General features: G+C 46.1%; 2 protein-coding genes across 2 annotated transcripts in view; one reads left to right on the top strand and one right to left on the bottom strand.

Annotated features, from left to right (window-relative positions):
• Window positions 1-19,808, bottom strand: part of AIMP1 (aminoacyl tRNA synthetase complex interacting multifunctional protein 1) — a 433,090-nt gene that overhangs the window by 69,809 nt on the left and 343,473 nt on the right. The window lies entirely within an intron of this gene.
• TBCK (TBC1 domain containing kinase) overlaps window positions 1-19,808 on the top strand; it is a 205,743-nt gene that overhangs the window by 15,023 nt on the left and 170,912 nt on the right. The window contains exon 3 of the mRNA XM_069978417.1: window positions 3,382-3,454. Coding sequence (XP_069834518.1) covers window positions 3,382-3,454 — 73 coding nt within the window. The remainder of the gene's footprint in view (window positions 1-3,381; window positions 3,455-19,808) is intronic.

Genomic DNA, 19,808 nt, shown 5'->3' with positions numbered 1-19,808 from the left:
GAGGACACCGAGGGAGTGCGAACAGGTAAGGATAACGGAGGATTTATCAAACATGGTGTAAAGTGAGACTGGCTCAGTTGCCCCTAGCAACCAATCAGATTCCACCTTTCATTTTCCATAGAGTCTGTGAGGAATGAAAAGTGGAATCTGATTTGTTGCTAGGGGCAACTGAGCCAGTCTCACTTTACACCATGTTTGATAAATCTCAACCAACATGTTTATTGTTTTACATGGGGCAGCAGTATATTTAAAAAAGGCCGACCACTGCACAACCACTTTATCCTCAACAGGTAAGTCAAAATCTGCAGCATTTCAGTCCTTAGTGAATATCTCCTAACACATAACCATTATTTGGGGGTCAGTCATCGCTAACTGCAACATCATGTGAATACCTTGATACAACCGCTATATATGAGTACACCCTCTGGGCTTCATATTACATATTTGGAATCCTATCTCGGTTATTGGAGTTCCTGGAAATAATTTGGGAATACTTTGGATGGATTCCAGGCATACGTGACTTTTAGACATGACTTTTTTTTTTTTTTTTTTTTACCCCTCTTCTGTATATGACTTTTAGACAGACTAATTCCTTCTCTTGTTAGTAAGAACCACACCATATATTCCTATGATAATGTGATAATAACATAATTACTTGGAATTACATAGATACAGCCATAGGCTGCATCCACTTTTTCCTGGCAGCCCTAGGGCGCAATCAAACTTCTGCAGCCACAGGCAATCAAATGCCAAGCGTTCGAGTTTGGAGAACGTCGCCGAACCCGAACGAATGGAATTTCCACAACAATGTTTTTGTGCAATGGAAAGGGGGGGGACGGGAAGGAGAAGGGTAGAGGAAGGAAAGGAGGGGGAAGAGGAGAGGGAGGGGGAGGGGGGGGTCAGGTGTAACAAACAGGAGCATACACAAGGGGGGGGGAGCAGGAAGGAGAAGGAATGCATAAACAAGAGATAGCATAACTGTAGTGAAACAATCCAAAATGAGGATAGCAGGGGTAATGACATTATAACAGTAGCAATAAAATATCTGTACTTAGGCGCAAAACTAGTAGCTCTCACACAGCATTAGATGTAAACAGGAGCAACAAAATGTTATGAAACATACAAAACAAATACGACGGCGATCGCACAACGTCCTCTCGTATGCAGTAAAGTTTGACAAATGTCCACAGAGTGTAAGAGGGTGGAGATGCAAATGTAGATGGGTCTACTTAGAACAGAAATCACCACTATGGAGCGCCATAGACCACAGTGGACACAGGGACCGCAAATGAACATAAGTCAATAGAGATTGACCCATGGTTGCGCTCTGGGTGTGGGGCACACAGTCCAGTTCAGTCCAGCTGAGGAGGAAGGAAAATATGCAACCGGCAAGGTCCATTATACAGCATGTTAGTTGTTGCCTATAACACGGGAAACCGCATTGAGGTGATGCTCAAACAGGAGCAGGGCATGAAGGAGGTGGTGTAGATGTTGAGAGTGACCTAGTGGAGGACGGGGGAGATCCCAAGACTGTAGCTGCTGTAACACAGTCTGAGCCTTTAGTAGCAATGAGGCCAGAGGAGCCTCTCCAGCCGTATGGGATTCCGTGAGCTTGTAATGCGGCTGTTACCGGGGCAAATGTTCTTCCAAAGTGCAAAGTAGCCGCAGATAAGTCCGGAAAGACAGCCACTTTCGTGTAAGGAGCAGGCATCGATGTGCGCTGTCGGGTTGCAGCAAGGAACGCCGATTTGACATAGAGATGTCTGATGCGCACCAAAGCATCCCTCGGGGTGTCCGGAGGCAAGTGGGCCGGCCGCAGCAGGTGGCGCGCCCAATCCACAGCAAGATCGTTCAGGTAGAAGTCAGGCAGCATCGCTTTCATGAACTCACGGGTATAAGTGGCCAGATCAGCAGTAAAAATAGATTCAGGGACTCCCCTCAATTTCAGGTTATGGGCATGAGACCTATCATCTACCGCGGTCAAAGTCTCACGTAGCTGAGCCACCTCCTCGTTGAGTTGCCAGTGAGAGTCTATCAGGACATTATAATCGCGTACTGTTTCGGCAATCTTGTCCTCCGCATCTTGTACGTGCTGCTCAACCTTTAATACAGAGTCACGGAGAGCCTCAATTGCATGGTCCAGTCTGATTTGTATAGAGTCTCGGAAGGCCAGCAGCATCTCCCTAAGCAAGGTGGTAGTAAGTTGGGAATCAGGGATGCGGAGGTTATCAAAGGGGTCATTCAAAAGCAGTCTTGTAGCTGAAGCTGAAGATTGTGTAAACGTTGGGGTATGTAGACTCTCATGTGGTGTAGCTATAGAGGGAGCCGAGCCCCGCTGCACACATAAACCATCCGCTCTCTGAAGGTGAGGGGGAGTCCTGAGGGGGATTGACGCCGCGGCAGGGGTCCGTGGGAGCCGGCATGTACAGGCTGACCCCTCCGGTTGTTACCTCCTCGTGGTGAATGAGCAGTGCGGGCTGCGGCAGGCTCTCGTGGTGTCCCGAATGCGGCAGTATGTGACGGAGTTGTCTGCCACACCGCTCCGTCACCAGCACACAGGCACGAAGGAGGAAGGGCTGCCGGGACCCCGGCGCCATGTTGCTTTGCTGGCGCTGAGGGTAGAGAGCCTTCAAGCTTCCCCCGTGCTGCAGCCGCCGCTCTTCTAGATGTTTGTCTCATCTCTTTTAGAAGTAGACAGGCAGGGAAAGCTCCAGGTCTAAAATAAAGAGTGTCCGTGCTGTAGAACCGCTGTAAAGTCGTAGTTGTAGCGGCCTGGAAGTCATTAAACACGGTGACTTTTGATTTTCCGTTTTTCTATGAAGACTCAAGCGAATCTCAAACACGTTCTGGATCGTCTTAAATTGAACTCTCTGCATTTGATTACCAGTGGCTGAAGAAGAAAACATGGATACAGAGATTTATCAAACATGCTGTAAAGTGAAACTGGCTCTGTTGCCCCTAGCAACCAATCAGATTCCACCTTTCATTTTCCAAAGAGTCTGGGAGGAATGAAAGGTGGAATCTGATTGGTTGCTAGGGGCGACTGAGCCAGTTTCACTTTACACCATGTTTGATAAATCTCCCCCTGTGGCCGTATCCATATTTTCAGGCAGCCTTAGGGCAGCATCCATCTTCTTCAGCCACCGGTAATTAAATGCAGAGAGTTCGGGTTCGGACGATCTAGAACGTGCTCGAGATTCACCCATCTCTAATTAGTTTTCTGTGTAACCGTTTCATCAGGTTCACAGTATTGCATAGTTGTACATGATATTCCGCCTGTAGCAGTGCTTGTTTTCCTTCTGTCGGCTTTTAGGAACTCATTGTAGAAATTTCAGTTCATTTTAACGTTTGATTTATTCTCTGGTTTTCTTACCTCCTCAGAGAGACTGGTGGTTGTAGCTGAACACTATGAAAGAAGTCTTGAAGATTTGCTACGGGGCAGGAAGCCTGTGAGGTAACGTCTCCATCCAGGACATCCTTATTTGTAAAAATTGTCAAACAAAAACAGATGGGTAGATGGCAACATAACGTGGAATGGGAACAGATTCAGAGTACTTTACAATCTAGATGTGCAAAACTACATAAACTCTTAGAGGCGTTGTACACTTACCAGAATATTTATATATTGTTTACTATTTCTGAGATATGTTAGGTAGTATATAGAGAATACACTCTACAGTGCTACTAAATTGCCATAATCCTTAGTCAACACTAATAAAAATTACACGATCTAGACTCCGGGGCGCATCAACAGCTGCTGCTGCCCTAGGCACTAAACCTGAAGACGCCTCTATCTTGGGGAGCCTGGTTTCGGCCACATGTATTTCTCTACATGTAGAAACATTGTCTGAATTGCGTCTTTCATGGTTTTTAACGGCTTATAACATAAACAAATTTCCATGTTGAATCAATGGTTAGAGCAGTCTGCATATTGTCTGAGGGAATTCTCACCACAGGATTGGTAGATTGGTAGGTAATAGCTCCAAGCGTCATATTTACCACCGCCACACCAGACCTGACCAATACCGCCATACTGTGTCTGGATAACACCGCCATACCAGACCTGACCAATACTGTGACTAAATAACAACACCACCATACTGTGAATGAATAACACCACTACACCAGACCTGACCTATACCGCCGTACTGTGAATGGATAACACCACTATACCAGACCTGACCGATGCCGCCATACTGTGACTGGATAACACCACCACACCAGACCTGACCGATGCCGCCATACTGTGACTGGATAACACCGCCACACCAGACCTGACCGTTGCCGCCATACTGTGACTGGATAACACCACCACACCAGACCTGGCCAATACCTCCATACTGTGACTGGATAACACCACTACACCAGACCTTACCAATACCACCATATTGTGACTGGATAACACCACCACACCAGACCTGACTAATACCGCCATACTGTGACTGGATAACACCACCACACCAGACCTGACTAATACCACCATACTGTGACTGTATAACACCTCCATACCAGACCTGAACAATACTGCCATACTATGACTGGATAACACCTTCATACCAGACCTGACCAATACTGCCATACTGTGACTGGGTAACACTGCCACACCAGACCTAACCAATACTTTCATACTGTGACTGGATAACACCGCCACACCAGACCTGACCAATACCACCATACTGTGACTGGATAACACCACCATACCAGACCTGAGCAATACCGCCACACTGTGACTGGATAAGACCACCATACGAGACCTGAACAACACCGCCATACTGTGACTGGGAACAATATCACCATACTGTGACTGGATAACACCACCAGACCTGAGCAATACCGCCATACCAGACCTTAACAATACCGCCATACTGTGTCTGGATAACACCGCCATACTGTGTTCACACTATGACCGGGGTTTGTGGTCGTCTTTTTGGACGGCTGTCATTTTGACGGCAGAAGACATGCGTCTTGATAATTTTGCCATCAAAACAACAGAGTGTGAACATAGCCTTGGAAGAGTCGATTATTTGTGGTGTTACAGATACTAAACTCATCTATGTGTGGACATATACTCCTGTTTTTACCAGAGTCCACCACGTTTCCATCAAGGTGTCTGCTCTCCAGAATGTTTGGTAGAACCTGGTGATGGCAGCTCCTGAGAGAACCTTCATTACAGATGGGAACTAGGCTTTATTATGTAATTACCATGTAAAACTGTTTAGAGTCAAGTTGGGGAAGAACTCTTTATAATATTTTTATATGGCAGGAGTCTAGCAGAGTTTGTGTTCACACCTGGACATTAATCTTAGGAGGCACAAACATTCTCTCCAGTATTAGGGTAGCTTCTACGGCTCCAGTCATTCTCTATGGGCATCAGACTCATCTCTGGTAATTTGAATACAGCGCACTCACCTTCTGGCGCCGATATCTCCGCCCAGGTCCAGGAGCGGGACTTGCAGGAAAGGTTAAGTATCCGGGGCTCCACCAGGGGTTCGGACGGGCTCTGCGCCGCAATGCCAGGTGACAGGTTCCCTTTAATGGCAAATAACGGCCATTGTATGAAAATAACAGTAATTATATGCCATTAAATGGCGGCTATCCACTAAATGTCAACAGGGTGTGACATAGCCTATGTTCACACAATGTATGAGCAACGTCTGTTATTTGGCACTCAAAACAACGGCCATTGTTTAGAATAAAAATTGCGTTGAAGTCTATGGACGACAGCCGGAAATTGACATGATTATTATTTTAACGGCCATTGTTGAATACATTGTGTGAAACAACGGACATTGTTTGCATAAAAAGTACATTGTGTGAGTGTAGCCTTAGGGTAGATTTACATGTACTGGATCCGCAGCAGATTTCACGCTGTGATTTGCAGCGAAATCCGCTGCGGATCCTGGTATAGTAAAGTTCTATGGGGTCCCATACTAGAGATGAGCGAACTTTTCAAAAGTTCGGTCCGACCGGACTTTCGGATTTTTTCGTAAGGTTCGGTTCGACAGAATTTTGTATTTCTTCTGATTTGATAGTTTAAAGCATCAATATGATACGGGGGTAGTGTATTTGGTTGAATTTAGGGCTCTACATGTCAGTTACATAATTATCTTTTCGATATCTCAAAGTTATTTTTTTTTTTAGACTTCAATATTCACCATTACAGGGTCTATGCAGAAAAATCACCATTACAAGGTCTATGCAGGAAACTCACCATTACAGGGTCTATGCAGGAAAAAGGTCACAAATGCAGTGAAGGAGCAGCAGTAGTCATTAAAGGCCAGTGGAGGTCCAGCAATAGTCATTTGAGGCCAGTACAGGATCAGCAGTAGCCAACATGGAGGCCAGGCAGGATCAGCAGTAGCCAACATGGAGGCCAGGCAGGATCAGCAGTAGCCAACATGGAGGCCAGGCAGGATCAGCAGTAGCCAACATGGAGGCCAGGCAGGATCAGCAGTAGCCAACATGGAGGCCAGGCAGGAGCAACAGTAGTCAACATGGAGGGCAGGCAGGATCAGCAGTAGCCAACATGCAGGCCAGGCAGGAGCAGCAGTAGCCAACATGGAGGCCAGGCAGGAGCAACAGTAGTCAACATGGATGCCAGTTAAGTCCCAGCAGTAGTCAACATGGAGGCCAATTAAGGCCCAGCAGTAGCCAACAAGGAGGCAAGGGCAGGCACACCAGTAGTCAACCTAGATGCCAGTTAAGGCCCAGCAGTAGCCAACATGGAGGCAAGAGCAGGCACAGCAGTAGTCAGCATGGATGCCAGTTTAAGGCCCAGCAGTAGCCAACATGGAGCTAAGGGCAGGAGCAACAGTAGCCAACATGGAGGCCAGGCAGGAGCAGCAGTAGCCAACATGGAGGCCAGTACAGGAGCAGCAGTAGCCAACATGAAGGCAAGGGCAGGCACAGCAGTAGTCAACATGGATGCAAGTTAAGGCCCAGCAGTAGCCAACATGGAGCCAAGGGCAGGAGCAATAGTAGTCAACATGGAGACCAGGCAGGAGCAGCAGTAGCCAACATGGAGGCCAGTACAGGCACAGCAGTAGTCAACATGGAGGCCAGTGAAGGCCCAGCAGTAGCCAATATGGAGGCCAGTGAAGGCCCAGCAGTAGCCAATATGGAGGCCAGTGAAGGCCCAGCAGTAGCCAAGATGGAGACAAGTGAAGGCCCAGCAGTTGCCAAGATGGAGGCCAGGGCAGGAGTAGCAGTTGTAATGGGGTGGCATGAGCAGCAGAAGCAGAATAATGAGGTCCATGGACAGGCGAGAGGTAGCAGGGCGGCAGGAATGGTGGAATGACCAGTAAGGTCTAGTTCACATATAGGCCATAATAGATGCAGAAAAGGTCCTACATCTTGGTGACAACAGGACTAAATCCTACTCTGTGGTATCAGGAGCAGGTGTCACAAAGTCCTTATCTATCCATGTGGCGTTCATTTTGATGAAAGTCAGACGTTGCACACTATCACAGGACAATCTGGTTCTCTTGGGACTGACAATATGACCTGCTGCACTGAAAACTCGCTCGGATGACACACTGCTGGCCGGACAGGAGAGTATGTCCAAAGCAAATTCAGTGAGTTGTGGTCAGACATCTAATTTTCCCACCCAGAAGTTCAGGGGTTCAGGGATCTTGGGTGGCAACGTAGAGTCCAAAAACACCTGGACTTGCTGTTTGAGGTGTGCCGCCATGTCCTGCTGCTGTGCGGGTGCCCCTGTTACCCTGGCCTGTGGCTGCATGAAAGCGTGCATCATGGACCTCAGGCTCAGACTGGTGTCGCTGCTCATGCCACCCAAGCTGCTAGAGGAGGATGTGGGGGAGGCAGCGCTGCTGGTGTGGCCCTGGTGGGAATGGCGTGAATGAGAGCGCCGTGTTCCAAAGGCTGCCACTACCTGTGCACCCAGCTCCTCTCTATAATATTTAATTTTTATCCTCCCATTGGGAAGGGTGAATGAATTCACACAGCTTTTTGCGATACCGTGGGTCCAGTAGTGTGGCCAGCCAAAACTCATCCCGTTGACGAATCCTTTGCAAGTGTGGGTCAGCCCGAAAGCATATCAACATGCTCTTAGCCATTTGCACCAGGGAGTGGGAAGGAGTCCCCGCCTCCGTCTCCACAGCATACAGCCAATGGGTACTTTCTCCATCCTCCTCATCCCCCTCATAGCCCTGCATATCCTCCTTTGGCCCCCCTCTGGTATGGCAGGAAGGCTCATCTCCTTCTCCTCCACCCGTCTCCCCTAAGAGTTCCTGTGCGTTCTGGTCCTCCTCCTCCTCCTCAACTTCCTCTCCCTCCTCTTCCGCCAAGCCTTCCTCCAGCGACCCAGGCTGCAACAGTGGCAAGACCTCTTCCCCTTCGCCACTGAGTCGCATCAGCATCAGCTCCAGTACATGAAGCATGGGTATGATGGTGCTCAGTCCTGTGTCTTGCCCACTGACCAGAAAGGTGGTCTCCTCCAAGGGTCGTAGCAAGCGGCAGGTGTCACACATGAGCTGCCACTGGCCGAGCTCCAGGTAACACAGGGGAGTCGCCGTGTCCGCCTGCATCAAGAGGAAATCAGTCAAGGCCTTCCTCTTCTCATAGCGTGGCTACATCGCAAATGAGACGATGGTTGGGAAGACCATTCCTCTGCTGCAGGTCGAGGAGGATGTGGTGAGAGCGACTTGAATGGCTAAAATGGTTACATAGCTTTCGAGCCATTGACAGCACAGTCTGTAAATGGGATGAAGACTTTAGAAAGTGTGTAACTATTAGGTTTAAAACATGTGCCACACGTGCGTGCCTCATATCTCCTCGACGCAGCGCAGAGAGAATGTTGCTCCCATTGTCACTCACCACCGTCCCAACTTTAAGATGGCGTGGAGTCAGCCACGAGAGGATTTCTGTCTCGAGCAGGCGGCGCAGCTCTTCCCCGTGTGTCTCCTTTCACCCAGGCAGGCTAGATGCAGCACAACGTGATACCTCTGTGCTACACCCAAGTGGTAAAAGGGAGGAACACTGGCGGTTAAGGAGGTTTTGGACCTACTGGAGGAGGTGGAGGAGGACCGCGACACAGGAACAGGTGGTGTCATCACCCTTCCTTGGCAAAGTTGCTGGGGGTCCGCCCGCCATACTCCATTTACCCACTGAGCAGTAATGGACATATACTGCCCTTGCCCATAATTCGAGCTCCAGATGTCTGTGGTTAAATGTACATGTCTGCTCACTGAATGGCTCAGCGAGTCAGCAACCTTTTGGCAAACATAGCTATACATGGCCGGGATAGCTGTGTTGGAAAAGTAGTGTCGACTCAGCACCTTCCACCGTGGCTCCGCACACGACATCAGTTCACGGAAAGGTGCCAAGTCGACGACTTTAAACGGCAGAGCCTGGAGCACCAGCAACTTGGCAAGGGGGGGTTCAGCTTGACTGCTGCGGGATTGCTGGGTGCATATGTCTGCCTCTGGTATAGGGACTCCATGACAGGCTACCTACTGCTAGCAACACAGGGGCCACCAGCCGAAGAAGGGAGTGAAGCCACACTCCCTTCCACAGAAGAGGTCTGACTCTGTGAAAGGCCCCCCTGACTACTGCTGCTTCCTGCTGCTGTTGAGCGCGGCTCTGCCTGGGCCTGCTGTGACCCACTATCACCCCGTTTCTCCCAGGCGGAAAGGTGGTGGCGCTTCATATGGGCAGCCATGGCGCTGGTGCCAGGATGGCAACTCTTGCCTCTTTTAATGCGCCTGTCGCCCTTTAACCCCCGTACGCCCGCCGCCCCGGCCCGAAGCGTACATTAGCGTACATCAGCCAATCAGTGCTGCCATGCACTGATTGGCTGATGAGGAGTGAGGGGAGCCGAGAGCTTCACAAAGCCGCGGTGCCGAGCAGGTAATGTATGCTCCAGGCCGGGAAATCAGTGCACTGCGGCGGGGAAGCACACTGATTGGCTGACCGCCGGGAGATGCTGGGAGGCCCTGAAGCAAGCAGGAGCCTGGAGCAGGTGATGTATGCTTCAGGCCATACATTAAAATTCTGCTGCAGATATGTAACCCCATAGACCTTTACAGTACCAGGATCCGCAAACTCGCAGCGTGAAATCCGCTGTGGATCCAGTACATGTGAAGCTACCCTTAAAGTGTAACTGTCTTTTTAAACAAGTTTTGCAGAAATCAATGGTAAAAGCAAATATAAGAAACTCCATAATAGCTTCCTTCTGTACCCACAAGAGTTTTTATTACCCCCCTTCACTTCCTATCTGTTCATTATCAAGAAAAAGCAATCTATATCACACAGAAGCAGAATGAAGACTGGTTTATAGTCTATTGAGGGTCCGAGGGGGATGAGTGAGCAGGAAGAGGAAATAAACAGCCTGTGCAATGTGGGAGCTGGGAGCCGCACTTTACATTGTGTGCACAGGCTTTGTTGTGCGGCCACTATTCACTGAATAGCAGCCGCACAAAACAGACCTGTCATTTATTTTGTGCGGTCGAAGTGAACACCAGCCGTAGTGCATACACTATGGATGTTGTTCCATACAAACTAATAACAACGGCAACAACGGCCGTTGTTTATTGCAAAAATACAGTTTGTGAATGTGGCCTAAGTGCTAGGATACATTTGCATGCTTTAGCTGAATGTTCTATAAATACATGGGGGAAGAGTAACATTGTAGAAGTGCCTGACTAAAGGGATCCTTCCCTGGCCTATAGGCCATTGCTGATACTGATACGATTACATTGTCATGTTGCCATGATGTCTCCATTCCCCATTATGCTGGTATTCTATCACTCACTGTCGCTGCTTAGTGAACCATGTAAGAGGTTACACAGTCTCTCACAAAGATTTCCTTTCTGCTGAGTTGCCAAATCGATTCTCCACTCAGCAAATTGGCAAATACTTTTTGAGGGACATGTTATTTCAATTTTTAAATGTTTATTCAATTTAGGGGACCATAAAGTTGAGACTCATCTGCTTCTCAGATCAGTCCTGCCAGCAAGCGCCAGGAGCCTAAAGAGAACAAAAAGGCCTTATGCACCTGTAGTCGGCATCAGTTCAGACCCAGCAGGGAACGTCCTCTAAGCATCGGCTCCAAGTAGCATGTGCAGACAGAGAAATTACTGTGCTCGCAGCGAAAATACCATGTAAGCATATGTGCTCAGGGATGTTTAAGTCTTATATTCTAAGTCATTCATACATAATCCTAATACAGTCGTAAACACAGCTTGTCCCATTTTTAAATATAACATTGCTCTGTTACATCAGACAAGACATATTTTTCAATTGGAATAATAAAATAGCAAATGTGACTAGATATTGCTGTTATATACCGTATTTTCCGGCGTATAAGACGACCCCTGACTTTCAAGAAGATTGTCAGGGGTTCGCCTTATACACTGGAAGACGTTAACCCCTGCCTGACCACAGCCCTGCTGCGGTCAGGCAGGGGTTAACTGCAGCTAAATAGAAAAAAAAACAAAACTGTTAACTCACCTGAAGGGCCCGTTCCCGGCGCAAGCAGGGGTACGTATACAGACTACGGCAGGGATCCCTGAAGCTCAGCCGAGCGTCTCGTCAGAGAAGTTCAGAGACGCTCGGCTGCTGAGAGAGCTTCAGAAGACGGTACTTGTTATGGTGCCCAGGGCCGGCATCAGCACGTGGCTTACCTAGGCAAGTGCCGGGGCCCACAGTGCCTCTAGGGGCCAAGAGAGGGAGAGGGGCCCAATGCTGTAGTTTTCAGTCTGTTCACTGTAGTGCAGGGTGAGCGGACTGAACATCAGAAGGCAGAGAAGTCGCTGGATCTGTAAGCATCCTGGAGAGAGAGAGAGAGAGAGGGGGGGGGGGTGAAGGACCTGATCACATGACCCGCAGGTCCTCAACCTTACAGTGTGGAGATCAGCCTGACAGAGAGGAAGAGGGAAAAGACTGAGCTGTAAGTGCTGTGTGTCAGTAAGTGTCTGTCTGTGTGGTGATGTGTGTTAGTGTATGTTAGTGGTTCTCAAATGATTGTGCAAAGTGTGTGGCTGATGGGTCCCTGACGCTTCCCCCTGTTCTTTTAATTCTCTCTTAGAAAGTCCACCTATTGTGTGCAGTGAGGGTGAGATATCTGCTTCTACTGCCATAATTCCTTCATTCCAATTGGCTGGCCTGTACAATAGCTGAAATCACTCTGCTTCCTTTGTACTCAATAATTCAGACCATGTGGCTAGGCTACTGAGCATGTGCGACCACTGGCACTGGACAAAGTAGGGGAAAGTTCTGGGAGCAAGAGAGAAACACAAAATCTAGAGATACACAAACTGGGCCGAGGTTCGGGTTTGTAGGAATCTGTCTGTCTTACCGTTCCATAGCGAAGGTGGAGACAGCCCAAGTCCTGCCTGGAAAACAATAATACAGCTTAGGTCATAGGCTGTATCCCTGTTTTCCAGGCGGGACTTGGGCCGTCTCCACCTTCACCATGGAACGGGGAGGCAGCGGGAGTCAAATGCCGATAGTTCAGGTTCATACTACAAACTCCACCCTCGGCCCAATTTGCTCATCTCAAAAAAAATATATTTATATATTAGAAAGTCGTAGAACTTTTTTCTAATACAGTCGTTTAATCTCATTTACATAAAACGAGAAATCTTATATTTTTCTTCCTTTCCAGTACAAGAATAATAGTCGTGTATATTAAACTGATTGAAGGGCTAGCTATGTTCTATGGAATAGTCCTAGCCAAGCCAAGAACACATGTCTATGAGAACAATCTTTTTTTCAGCATGGCGGGGTCTTTCGAATGGAAACTAATTCCTCCTTGTTGAATGGTTGCTGATGTAGATCCAAGCTCTCTATTACTCAGTGTGTCCACTTCAAAGACCATGTTCATTCGATATTCCCGACGCTCCAAAAAATGCAGTATGAAAGACAGACACCTGGCATGGACCAGACATTAGAAAAGTGCCAGGCTTGACTGTTGACATGGAGCAAGTCTGATAAATTTTTTCATCAAGTTAGTCATTGGCGCTGAGCTCCACCCATGTGACCTCTGCTAACACTAATAAATACATCGTCCATATATTGCATATGCATATGTTCTGCGTGGGCTTCTGGCTAACGTCTCTGTTGTTATCATTAGGCCGCCTGATTTTCCGACATCATTTTATTTTCGAGCCAATGACTCACATGACATTTTATTAGGTACGAGACAAATTTTCCCACCCAGAAATTCAGTAAAAGTGCATTGCTCGCCGTTTATTATGTGTTGTGGTCTCGTCTCCCCTTGAGGATCACATTGAGCAGATGATCTGTATTGTCCACATTGTATTTTCATACTTCCTGATAAACCACATAAAGTTTTCTTCACTACTATTCTGGAATCTTTATTAAACTTCCTGGAAGCCTGAGATAATCTAGCAATGGCCTCCAGGACAATTGGAGCAATCATGGGTGGAATGTATGCGCAATATGGCTTTCACCTTTATGATTCCAGGGGAGAGCAGGTGTCATCTATTAAAACCTGATGTACTGGAACAACCCCAGCAAGCGGATTGCTATTTAGATTGAAATTAGAGGAAAATAAACCTTTACTGGGCCAGATAGAATGTCCAGTCTCAGTGCCACTGATGTTCTGGCCTGACAATCTGCTTTGAGCAATTTTTCCATCCATGATTTTTTCCCAAAGAACAGTATAGATATATTGTAAGGCTATGTTCACACAACGTATTAATTTCAATACTTTTCAGTGAAAAGAACGTCCGTTGGTTTTTAAACTAATAAGTTTGCATTGATTTCAATGCAAAAACAGTCGTAGTGCATACACAGTATACACCACGGCCGTTGTTAAACTGCGGCCGCAGAAAATAATGAACATATCTATTTTCTATGGGCGTAGTTCGGCAAAAAAAAACGGCCATAGAAAATAGTTGTGCAAACAATGTAAAGTACGGCTGCCGACCGTACTTTACTTTGCGTTCATTGCTTAATTGGATTGCGGGCACACCCACCCACAGGTGCTCGCAATCTAAATGGGAAAAAGATCATGTTCCTGCAGCCGATATGGCAGTGTCTGCCACATGAACTTGTAATACAGCGCCGTGGCCAGGGATTGGCTGAGCAAACTGTCACTCTTATCTCAGGAGTGACAGCCCACTCAGTTAATCACTGGCCACGGTGCTGTCCTTTCTCAGTCAGTCCGTGTTATATATAGTCATCTATGTATAGGATAGGTGTTTATTATCTAATCAGTAGGGGTCCCAAGGTGGTAACCACACAGATCCACTGGTGTCAGAAAGTTATACAGAATTGTATTTATTTTATACAGAATTTCTATTACTTATATTTAAAATACTCATTCCTTCTAGTAGTCATCAACTCAGCTGCTGTATGCCTTGCAGGAAGTTGTGTATTCTTTTCAGTCTGACACTGCGCTCTCTGCTGCCACCTCTGTCTATAACAGAAACTGTCCAGAGCAGCAGCAAATCCCCATAGAAAACCTCTCCCGTTTTGGGAAGTTCCTTTGATGGACAGAGGTGGCAACAGAGAGCACTGTGTGAAACTGGAAAAAATACACCACTTCCTGTAGGATATACAGCAGCTGATAAGTACTGAAAGACTTGAGAATAATGGAAGTCATTGGAAAAACGTATCCAAACGGATGACACACAATTGCATCCGTTTTTGCATCAGTTTTTCCATAAGACGTATACGTTAAATGGATTGCAAAAACGCAGTGTGAACTCAGCCTAACCATCATGGTCTGGAACTAAGTTTTCTTCCAACAGTTGGCTGAAAAATCCTTTGTTCAGTAAGGAATGATTCCAGATTTTTTTTAATTTTTTTGCCCATTGTCACTGATCATATATTGCCATTTAACTTATGGTTAATATGACTACAAGACGTATTCTTGCTTTGGCAAAACCATTGGTCATCAATTGGTCATCCTATATTAGTTACAACAGTCGGCACATGATTTATAAAGCCGCCATGAGAACCCTCCACCTTTTGGAGGAATTGCACTGTAAAGTAAGGCGGTAACATGTATCAATATAACTGAAAAGAATAATTTCTGGATAATGTGTAAAACTGGCAGTTCTGTTCCTATGTAAACAACACTAAAATAACAATGTTGCTCTCGAAATGATGTGAAATGCTGATAGTAGGTAATGGTATATGCTTGAAGTGTTCCCCTCTCCCTTCTGCACCATTTTAGAAATTTATTTTTTCCATCTTAAATTTCTGCATTTTGCTTCTTAATCTATTTTGTACAGCGCCGTCAGGTTTTTAAGGAGTTTGTTTGCAAAAAAAAAAAAAAAAGTATCAATCTCTCTTTTTTGAAGTCTTGAATTATGAGGACCACCCATTGTAAATGGCCCGATTTCTGTGCGGCACGAAAAGTCGTGTAATTGTTGTGGCTTTGTCTCTTCTCCAAAAGTCAGTATAAGTAAAGTGACCTTAGAGTGAAGAGTAACCAGTAACCATTTCCTTGGGAGGCAGTCAAGGTACTTAAGTAAGGACACCGACTTTTTACCAAAAAGAAAAAAAAAAAATCTCTGACTTTTGTGAGTCTTAGATTTCAGCAAGTTTCTATGTTGCTGTGGGCCTGGCATCAGTTTATAGTAAAATGCAACTAAATATTCTTGAAATAAATGTATGACATGTTTCTATGTCTCACTGCTATTCTACTATATATATTGTAACCAAAATACTGTCACCACGTGGTTGGATGACCACATGGATTGCTAAGGCATATACATATGTGTACCAATAGAGAGGGACTTAACACCTACTGACTATAAGAAAACATCTTGTGTGTCTGTTTTTAGGGCCAGTTCACACAGACCAAAATTGGCGGAATTCCGTCTGGTTCAGTGTGACACTGTTTCTCTATGGGAGGGCTTGCACGCCTCCGCTCAATGAATTGACATGTCAATTCTTTTAGCGGAAAAGCAACTGAAGCGGAGAAGCACGAGCCATCCCATAGAGAAACAGTGTCACACTGAACCAGGTGGAATTCTGCCGCTTTTGCTCTGTGTGAACTGACCCTTATAGTCCACAGCCAGGTCAGCCTGACAGTATCAGACTGCCCTGACTGCTTTCCAAGTAATGCAGACCTTTGCATCCCTAGGGTATGTTCACACTATGGAACACATGAGAAAATTTCAAGCGGAGGCTCCTCTCCTTCTCTTCCTTCTCCTCCTGGGAGAAACAGGAGAGGAAGCTGGATGCAATGTGCACATCATATCCAGCTTACTACAACTACAGAAGGACCCTCAGCAATAACACACCCAGTCAGGAGACTCGGGGAGAGAAGATGTGCTTAGCCAAGCATGCTGATGGCAACAGGTGAAAAAAAAGGGTCCTGTGCGTGTGTGTGTGTCTGTATGTGTAGTATAGCTATGTATGTTTGCTGGTATAGCAGAGTTGTATGTGTGTATTTGTTTATCAGAAGTGTGTATTTATTAGTCATAAGTGAACCCAAGCATATGGCATTTGATTACTGGTGACTGAATAAGTTGGTTGTAGCGCTAAGGCTGCCTGGAAAACATGGATACAGCCATAGGCCATAGGCTGTATCTATGTATACAAGGACTCCCTAGGGCTGCATCCAACTTCTTTAACAATTAGTAATCACATGCGGCAAGCTCAGGTTGTATGAAAGGATATATGAAAGGCCTCATGTGTCTCCTTGCTCTAACATTTTCAGCAGTTTAGAAGCTGAATAGCAGCTGACAGATTCCCTTTAAAGTGTCACTGTTGTTTCAATAGTCCAGGCGATTTTAAGAAACTTTGTAATTGGGTTTATTAGGCAAATATGCCATTATCTGCATTCAAAAAGACTTTCCCCAGGTCCCCCCTCCACTCCCTCCTCTCTCATTCACTGCTCATTATCAGGAAATCTCGACTCTTTTACATCAGTCGAGCCCTGTGTAATCTATGGAGAGGGGAGGAGGGAGATTAGTCGCCAGCAGAGAACAAAGGATTACACAGTGGGACCTGACCGGTATTCAGAGGTCAGAGAGGTCAGTGCTGACTTCAGAGGAGATAGCCCGATGATGTAGCTGTAAATTAACTCTTTGTTGTCCTGTTTTGGTGCCTCATCTCCCTCCACCCCTCCCCTCTCCATAAGAGAACAATGAAGACAGGGGGGGAGAGCTTCAATCTGCTTTTTCATGATAAAAATCTATTTATCGGCTAATAAACCCAATTACAAAGTTTCTTAAAATCTCCTGTACTATTGATTTCTGGAAAAAAGTAAAACGACAGTGACCCTTTAAAGAGGACCTGTCACCCCCCGTACCGGGGTGACAGGCTCCCAACCCCCAGTTAGATCCCCTTATACGTACTTCATCCCGCCGAGTCCCGCTGCCAGAGCTGGTCCCGGGACAGAGATATCCCAGTCAGAAGCCGGCGCGGCTCCATTCATTCTGTATGGGCGCCGGACCTCTCTCCAGAGCGCGCGCGCCGGCTTCTGACCGGGATATCTCCGTCCCGGGATCGGCTCAGGCAGCGGGACTCGGCGGGTTGAGGTACGTATAAGGGGATCTAGCTGGGGTCGGGAGCCTGTCACCCCGGCACGGGGGGCGACAGGTCTCCTTTAAGTTACACATGTTTAGTTTAATTAAAATTTCGTTGTTTTGTTTAATGATAGTTGATGATAATTTTTGAAGCATACATACCTATCTATAGGTGTTTGTTTATCTACTTATTTTTATTTACTGTATTTTTCTTTCACCTTTCCATGTTACCCCGGGGACTGGAGCCGTCTTAATGTCTCTTGTTCCAGGAAAAAAACAGTCCTGACAAGTGACATTATTGTGCCGATCTAGTCACACCAAGACACTGCGTCTTATGACAGCTGTTCTGGTGATTATTGGGAGCTGAGGAGGCAGCAGCAGCGCTGGTACTGAGTGCTGTATATACAATGGAAGACAAGGCGGAAGCATTCTATCTTCTCTAGTTAGTAAATTATCATGCAGCTATACCGGAATACAGCATAAAGCCCCTGTAAGGCCTTATCCCATGAAAAACATCTGGTTGATAGATGTATGATTGAGGAACCCCTGTTGGGACCACCACTGATGGCTATAACCTAAGCACCCCCTGCCACAGCATCCACCACAGTGTAATGCATGGTCTCTGCCACTCCATTCCTGAAACAGTCGTCTGTTTTCAGTCAGCCCGATAGAGATTGACTGGAGCAGCAGGAGCTTGGAACCCCTCTTATCATAATCAATGGTGGGGCCTCCAGCAATCCAACAACAATCCAATAACTTGGATAGGTGGTAAATGGTTTTTTTTTACATTTTACTGAGCTAATAAAATTAGAGGGGTAGTTCACAAAAAAAAATTCTTACAAATCAACTGGTCCCAACCAGTGTCAGACATTTGAAATTTACTTCTTTTAAGAAATGTCAAGTCTTTCAGTACTTATCACCTGCTGTATGTCCATTCTGACACAGTGCTCTCTGCTGCCACCTCTGTCCATGTCAGAAACTGTCCAGACCTGTAGCAAATCCCCTTAGAAAACCTCTCCTGCTGTCCAGACTGGAAGGAATACCACTTTCTGCAGGACATACGGCAGCTAAATGCAGGAAGATTTGAGATTTTTTTTAAATCAAAGTAAATTACAAATCTCTGGCACTTTCTGGCACCACTTGATTTAAAAGATTTTTTTGGTGAAGTAACCCTTTAAATATAATAATTAAAAAAAAAATCACTATCACCGTTGTCAATAACATATTGTTAATATTTGAGTACAAATATTTTAAGTAACCTTAAAAGTTTCAAGCTGTTTATCCAGCACATTCAGGAAATTGCCTAAAAGTCTCCGGTTATGAGGTTTAATAACATAATGTATTATTATTGTTTTTTAAGTAGAATCAAAGACAGACAGGGGTTTCTGATAGAACATACAGGCTGAAAGTGAGGACAGTGAGCTATAAACTATAGAGCTGGAAGAAGAAAGATGATGGAGAGGTTTTCGCATGAAGGCAAAATATTATCATTCAAGATAGAGAACACCTGGCGAGCACCAAGGAGTAGACATGAGAAAAGTCCAATGATAAATGTCCAAATAAAAGCTATAAACTCTATGCAGGTGAACCAGTATGGCTTCACAAACTAGTATGTTGTACTCTGTTACCTAATGGATCACATTTATTGTCACTTTTCAGGAATCAATAAATATGAATAGTACAAGCGATTTTAAGAAACTCTGTAATAGGTTTTATTAAGCAAAACAGTTTTCTTCTGTACTCCAAAAAGCTGTTTTCCTACCTCCCCTCCACTTCAGAAGAAGCAGGATTTCTTTGTGGAGGGGGAGGGAACAAGGGGGTGAGTGAGCACGGAGAGGAGAAAAGTCATTCCTGCACGAAACACTACATCCTGCAATCTTCTCTCACCAAGCTCCTAGATAACACTGACCTTTCTGACCTGTGAATACAGCATTTTTTTGTGCCCAGTCAGTCTCCAAACTGCAGGTGTGCTTCTCTGCTCTTCCTGCTCACACATCCCTTTCGGCCCCTCCCCCCTACATAGGTTATAATGGACTCAGCAATCCCATCTTCACTTTGCTCCTCTGTAATGAAGACGGCTTTGCCTGAAAATGCACAGATACGAAATGAGGGGGGGGGGGGGGGGGGAGGTAGGAAAACAGCTTTTTGAGTACAGAAAGTGGAGTTTCTTAAAATCGCTTGTACTATTGATTTCTGCAGAAAAATAAATTGACAGTTACACTTTAAAGAGGACGTACCATCAGGTAATCTGACCCAGGGATAGAACGGGGCCGGCCCGCCCCCAATGGGAGAAATCTCCCGCCCCTGTATGATGCAGCTCCATTGATTCTAATGAAG

The sequence above is a fragment of the Dendropsophus ebraccatus genome, chromosome 7, assembly GCF_027789765.1.
Source record: "Dendropsophus ebraccatus isolate aDenEbr1 chromosome 7, aDenEbr1.pat, whole genome shotgun sequence".
Taxonomy (NCBI): domain Eukaryota; kingdom Metazoa; phylum Chordata; class Amphibia; order Anura; family Hylidae; genus Dendropsophus; species Dendropsophus ebraccatus.
This window is presented reverse-complemented; position numbering and strand designations above follow the sequence as displayed.